Source organism: Myotis brandtii, unplaced genomic scaffold (assembly GCF_000412655.1).
Source record: "Myotis brandtii unplaced genomic scaffold, ASM41265v1 scaffold46, whole genome shotgun sequence".
In the NCBI taxonomy this organism is placed as follows: domain Eukaryota; kingdom Metazoa; phylum Chordata; class Mammalia; order Chiroptera; family Vespertilionidae; genus Myotis; species Myotis brandtii.
In genome coordinates this window covers 6,424,478-6,432,070 of record NW_005367587.1, presented here as the reverse complement: position 1 = coordinate 6,432,070, position 7,593 = coordinate 6,424,478, and the positions used below count along the sequence as shown (strand labels likewise).

The window sequence follows — 7,593 nt, the reverse complement described above, 5'->3', positions numbered from 1 at the left end:
GGGGCGGTGCCCCAACCCCCCAATCGGCCATACCCTGAGCGTGACTAGGGGTGGCATCGCAACCTCCCAATCCGCCCTGCTCTGTGCATGACAGGGGGCAGTGCCCCAACTCCCCAATCGGCCCTGCTCTGAGCCTGACCAGGGGCTGCACTTAGGGATTGGGCCTGCCCTCTGCCACCCGGGAGCGGGCCTAAGCCAGCAGGTCATTATCTCCCGAGGGGTCCCAGACTGCGAGAGGGCACAGGCCGGGCTGAGGGACCCCCCCCCGCCCCCGAGTGCACAAATTTTTGTGCACCGGGCCTCTAGTATTTTAATAAATATTTTCATTGACATACGGATAAAAGTACACAAGTTATAGATGTATCTTTAATGAATTATGATGAAGTGAACATACTTAAGAAAATACTACCAAGTCAAGAAACACAATGGAAAAACAAGAAATAGAAGAAAAACAATACAAGACACTCAGAAGCCTATTTCACACCCTTACCCAGTCAATATCTTCATCCTCTTTCTCTAAAGGTAACTACTATCCCCACAATTTATTCATTTTACAGGTAATGTAAATGTTGTTATGAACAAACTTGTAAATGCCTTTTGGTGAACACATACTATATGCATTTCTGTCAGATATATACTTATCCATATTTACTCATGGGGTAAGAGTATGTTTAACTTTAATTAATAGTGCCAAGCAGTTTTCCAAATTAATTATACCAGTTTTCATTTCCAAAAGCTGCATATGAGAGCTTCAGTTCTTTCTCACCTTCTTCAACAACTAATATTGTCAATAGCTGCATAATGTTAAATAAAAGATGTATATAATCAGCATCTTTATATCATTTCTTATTACAGGAGGAAAACATTCCATTAACTCACCATTAAGGAGGATATTTTCATAATTTTGGGTAAATAAGTGAAGTTTATATTAATTACTTTTCTTTTCCTAATGTTACAAGAGATTTTTATTTATCGTGAAGGGAAGTTGAACTAAAATGCTTCTTTTTATTGTAATACATTTTCTCCTTATTTCTGTTAATGTGGATATGATATTGACTATGAAAAGTTAAAACACCTTTGTGTTTCTGAGATGAATGTAAATTGGTTGTGTTCTTTGTACTTTTTTTCTTCAATTCTAGATCAGCTTGCCAGAGATGCATCAATTTTATTAGTATTTTCACAAAATCAACTTTTGATGTTACTAATGTACTACATTTTTTTCTATTTATTTTAATATCTGTTCTCATATTTTGTATTAGTCAGAGTTCTCCAGAGAAATAGAACCTGTAGAATGTATATATAGAAAGAGATTATTATAAGGAACTGGTTTACATGATTATAGAGGCTGACAAGTACCAAGATCTGCAGGGTGAGTTGGCAAACTGGAGACCCAGAAAGCCAGTGGTATAGTTCCATCTGAGTCTGAAGAACCAGGAGAACTGAAGGTGTAATTCCAACCAGAAGGCCAGCAGGCTTGAGATCCAGGAAGAGCTGATGTTTCAGATCAAGTATGAAGGCAGGAAAAAAACTGATGTCCCAGTTGGAAAGCAATAAGGCAGGAGGAATTCTCTTCCCATAGAGCAGCGGTTCTCAACCTGTGGGTCGTGACCCCTTTGGTGGTCGAACGACCCTTTCACAGGGGTCACCTAAGACCATCCTGCATATCAGATATTTACATTACGATTCATAACAGTAGCAACATTACAGTTATGAAGTAGAAACGAAAATTTTATGGTTGGGTCACAACATGAGGAACTGTATTTAAAGGGCCAGAAGGTTGAGAACCACTGCCATAGAGGAAGGTCAGTTGTCTTGTTTTATTCAGGCAACTGATAGGAGGAGGCTCACCCACATTCGGGAGGCCATGTGCTTTACTGGACTACTGATTTAAATGTTAATCTCATTCAAAAACACCATCACAGAAACATCCAGAATAATATTTGACCAAATCTCTGGTTACCCCATGACTCAAGTGTGTTAACACATAAAATTTACCATCACATCTTTATCATTATCTATCTTTTACTTTCTTTGAGTTTAATTCATTATATTTCAAACTCTACACTAAGATAATTGATTTTCAGCTTTTCTTCACTTTTTAACAAATTCAATAAAAATATATAAATTTTCCTCTAAGCACAGCTTTAGCTACTGTCCACGAGTTTTACTGTATCACATTTCTAGTATAATTAAAAATATATTCTAATTTCAATACTGATTTCTTTGACACATAAGTTATTCAGAAATATAGTGCTTAATTACTAAGTAGTTAGGAGGTTTCCTATTTATCTTTGATAATCTTGCTAAATCATCCTGTGGTTAACACAATATATTGTGCATTATTTTAATGCTCTGAAATTTATTGAAACATGTTTTAGGGGTCAACAAATGTACAACTTCAGTAAATATTCCAGGTACACTTAGAAAATAATGTGTAGTTTGCAGGTATTGGGTATAATGTACTACACACATCAATTAGGTTGAATTAGTTAATCATGTTGTTCAAATTTTCTTTGTCCTCACTAATAATAATAATAATTATTATTATTATTATTTTGGTTATTCTTTCAGTGACTCAGAGACGTGTATTAAAATCTCCAACTACATTTGCAAATTTGGGTATTTTTCATTTTAGTTCTGTCAAATTTGCTTTATATTTTTTAGTTCTGTCAAATTACACTCACCCACTAAGGAGTCATGGAAAACAAAAACATGGTTCAGTTATGCATGTTTCATTTAACATTGTACCATGCAAAGCAAGTACTGCCTATACAATATAAAGCTATATTATTAGACATATACAAATTGAGGGTTATTACTTCTCCTGTTTAATTGAGTATTACAAAATCTTCTCTTTAGAAAAAGTTCTTGCTTTTAGGTCTCCTTTTATGAACTATAAAAATGAAATTTACTGAAACATGTTTTATGGGTCATGTTTTTTCCTGCCTTCATACTTGATGTGAAATGTTTGTGCCCTCTTAAAAATCATATCTTGAAATCTGAACTCTAAAGGTGATGGATTAGGAAGTGGGGCCTTTGGGAGGTTATTAGGTCATGAGAGTGGAACCTTTATAAATGGGATTAGTGGTCTTATAAAAAAGACTCAACAGCTCTCTTGTCTTCTTTACCATGTGAGGACACAGTGAGAAGATGGCCATCGAGAAACCAGGCCCTCAACAGATACCATGTCTGCTGGTGCCTTGATATTGGACTTTCCAGGCTCCAAAACTATGAGAAAAAAATGTTTGTTGTTTAAGCCATCCTGCCTATTGTATTTTTTGTTATAACACCTGAATTAAGGCATTTACTTTGTCTGATATTAGTATAGCTAGTTTTCTTTGCTTAGGGTTTCTATGCTATCTTTTCTGATCCTTTTACATTAAATGTTTCTATATCCTTAAGTTTAAAGTGTGTCTCTTGTAACAATATGTTTTGACACATCTGCAAATTACTGTCCTTTAGCCTATTTAATCTGTTTACATTTAATATAATTGCTGATATTTTAGAAAAAATCTACCTGTTTTATATTTGTGCCATCTATTTAATGTTACTATTTCCTTTCCTTTCTAAGTACTTATTATTGCAGTGTCCTACTCCATAAACTTACCCATTAGAAATATATTTTTATTTTTCTAGTGTTACCACAAGAATACAAAATGTTTCCATGACTCATCAAACTATAATATAAATTAGTATTTGTACTACTTTCTGGAAGTTATAAAGACCTTAGAACTTTAATTCATTTGATTTCATACCAACTTTTGACCTATTTTTAACTTGTATTTACACTCCCAGAATTCATTACTATTATTTATATCAAACAGTTCCTTATATTTATCCATGTTTGTTTTTCTTTACTCCTCTTCTCTGTTCTTTTAAAATGGATCAATTTTATTTTCTTAGAGAACTCCTTTAGTTTTTTCACTACAGTGCATTTTCTATTAATAAATTCTTGCAAATTATGTTAAGTTGCAATAATATCATCATATGTTGTTAATAATTTTTTGGTAGAGTATAGAATTCTGTGTAAGCAGTTGCTTTTTTCCCCCAGAACCTTGATATTATCACTCAGTTGTCCTCATTTCCAATTTTTCTGTTGAGATCTCTGCTGTTAGTCTGCTTTTTTTGTTTTTCTATTCTGTGACTTCTTTTAAGACTTTTCTCTTTGTCTTTGATATGCATATGTGAACTTCACATTTTGGTAAGCCTGCTTTATGTCTATAGTACATCTTAGATTTCAATATCTGTCATTAGTTTTAAAAAATCATTATTCATTCACTCTTCATATATTGCTGCTATTGCATTATGTCTGTTCTTCTGTGACTGTAATTACACAGATATTACACATTTTTACTATGTCCCAAATGCTCTTCATCCTTTTATCTCACCATGCTTTAGTCTAGATATTTTCTTCTATCTTCCAGATCACTATTTCTCTCTTCATCTATTTACAGTTATTTTATTCTCTGTTATATTTTTCGCCTCTCTGATGAAACCTTTGTCATTTTTATTTATTAAACATTTCAATCAACATATTTTAATTTTAAATTAAAGTGAATGCCATGAACTGTGCTAGAGATGTTAGATATTAAATAATAGCAAGTAATATCTTTATTTAAGAATGAGGAAAATAAATGCAAGAATAACACTGTAATACTCACTTTCCCTTCATCTCTTGGGCTATCACTTAAATGTACAACTGGACCTGGATGAGTCTTTGTGGATCTGTTAAATCAATTTAAAACAGTAATTAAAAAATAAACATTAAAACACCATACTGTTAGAAACTGGAAAAAAATTAAGATTATACTGGAATACACTCTTAATATTCTAGAGTTTAGCTTAGATTCACTTAACTTTTGGGTTGTTTTACTTTAAGATTACTTTTCTCTCTCCTACTTACTCTATTAAAGGAGGCGTGATTTTTTTTTAAATCAGGTTTAAGAACATAGACCCACAAAACAATGGGATTCTGTATTATCTTATGTATTTGTTACCAAATCTGGGCCTCTGAAAGTTTGAAATTAAACTTTTACCTATACAGACAAAGAACAACTTGCAAAGCCACAAGGCTGATGCTATAAACCTGCTTCAACCAAAGTGCAAAGTACATACCTGATTTAAAATTTTCTTTTGACATAAAATCTCCTACAAAAAATACAGATTTATAAGAAAACTCTTTCTAGTGATAGCTAGCATACAGAAAACTGGCCAACTAGGAAAACCAAGTTCATTGTTATGACTCATTTATCTGGCTACCTAGGGTAATAAATAACAGATCATTATGAGTCTAAGAGCATATTATTAAAGAGTTCTATGCTCTGTCAATATGACTTTAAATTTATTCTACTCTGATATCTGGCATATTTCTTTTATATTTCCTACTTTAACTTAGATCATTGTTGAATGTGATTATGTCATGGTAAAATATGACATGACCTGATAATGACCACAGATTTATTATTGCTCACTTTTCCACATCCTTTCTTCAATGAACTAAGTGTGCCAGATCAATTCTATTATAATTATACTGATATAGCTGTAATTTATTTCTTAACAACACATGAAAATCATCAAAGATTCTTTACAAAACAATAAAGATTTAAATTTTAGAAAATGGAATCAGAGAAAAGTGACAAATTAAGTATCTCCAAGTTCACCAGATACTGACTCCCCAGAGTGACTAAAAGGAATAGATATTTTGTTAGTGGTTTTACCCTAAATTTTCTCATCTAAAAATGGAGGTAGTAGTACTAATTCTACTGAATAATTGTGGGGATTAGAATATATGTATAGCACCTAATATAATGTCAAAACATAGTAATTACCCAATAAATAGTATGTATTATGATTGGTGTAAATAAATCACTGGAATAACTAAGAGTTACTATTTGCATTCTAGAATATATGCAGGAAGAAATTAAACAGGGCTTTATAAAAAGCTTATAGGGCTATTAGCAGATATATTAGCCTACATAATAAAAGGCTAATATGCAAATAGACCAAACAGCGGAACGATTGGAACAATCGAACAACTGGTCGCTATGATGTGTGCTGACCACCAGGGGGTGTGTGTGGAACATGGTGGGCATCGGCCCTGGCGGGATGGTGGAGCAGGTGAGTGGGGACGCCAGGCCAAGGCGGGGTACTGGTCGCTGTCATCTGGGTGAGCCTCTGGTGGTGACTGAAAGTTCTTTGCTCCTGCGTGCCGCAGTCCCGCCAGGCACTCACACCTGCTGCCAGCGCCGACCCCGCTCACACATGCTGCCTACACTGGAGCCACCGCTCACACCCACTGCCAGCGCCCAGCGCAGCCCCAATCGCTTGATGCCATCAGCGGTGCGAGGGGGGCCAGCACCCTCAGCGTTTGGGAGCGGCAGTGGCGGGAGCGGGGCTGCTGGAAAACAGGGGACCAGGGGCTGCAGCAGGAGGGGCCAGGCGGGGGCGGGGAAGATGGGCCAAGACCCGCCCCTGTGCCTACCTCAGCCTCACGTCCCACAGTTCCTTTCAAGGTGCACAAATTCCTGCACTGGGCCTCTAGTTTACATATAAATTCAGTGTTTTATTATAGTATAAATGCCTCTGATAAGGAACAACGTCCTTCAATTATCCATTTGGAACTAATAATACCCAATAAGCCACAAACCCCTGTCTCTTGGGTTTGATTGGAGCAATGAATACCAAAGTGTACTCCATAATAAACTAGTGAATAGATAAGGCATTTCACATCGTGTTCCATATCAAAAAAGCTTGGGAAACCCTGAATTAAACAAAGATAAATATTTTCTTCTTCTATAGAACTTCTTAGGGCTATAATATGCAAATGAGCATCGCAAATTTTCAATATTTTCCAAAATTATTGATTCCTAGAATCCTTTTTCATTGACCATATTAAGGAAATCACTGAAATACACTTTGAGAAACACTTAGATTATTTGCAAGACTTCCATTTAGATTCTCAGACTCTATAAAACACTCAAGTCATAAAATAATCTAGCATTAAATTTCCACTACTTATAATGACTTTTTCTAAGTATAAAAGAAATATAATTTATTGTGAAAAAATAAAACTTAGAAAATACCAAAGGTATTTTTCCCATCAAAGGGAAAAAATGGCCATTAGAAATTGACTTCTTAAAAAAGCATCTGTATACTCCAGATTCTATAAATCCCATAAAAATACTTTAGATAGAATTACCAATAAACTTAAATTCATAAACGTCTATCTAAATAATGCCCAGTAATTATTCTAAGTATCCCTATTTATTTCTTACCCTCCCACTCACCCCAATGGTTCCTGATAGTTTCCTTTGTGAACTTTGTTTTTATATCTTAAATATTGGTATTCCTTTGTATTCTGTCCTAGACTGCCATCTATTCCCATATTAGATGAGGGGCCTGGTGCACGAAATTCGTGCATGGGGGGTGGGTCCCTCAGCCTGACCTGCACCCTCTCCAATCAGGGGAGCCCTCTCCAATCCAGGAGTTTATGTCTGTCTTTGCAATCATATGAGCGAATCATCTGAGACCCCAACCCAGTTTGGTTTGGTGCTCACAGAATAATAGAGGTCTTTTTTTTTTTTCTTTGCTCCA

At 35.1% G+C, this 7,593-nt stretch overlaps 1 protein-coding gene across 7 annotated transcripts in view; it reads right to left on the bottom strand.

Moving 5' to 3' along the window:
* The window catches only part of STXBP5L (syntaxin binding protein 5-like), a 200,552-nt gene that overhangs the window by 142,542 nt on the left and 50,417 nt on the right, over positions 1–7,593 (bottom strand). For all 7 annotated transcript variants that reach the window (XM_014546987.1, XM_014546986.1, XM_005875357.2 and 4 more), the window contains exon 6: positions 4,662–4,725. In XM_014546987.1, the coding sequence (XP_014402473.1) occupies positions 4,662–4,725 (64 nt within the window). The remainder of the gene's footprint in view (positions 1–4,661; positions 4,726–7,593) is intronic.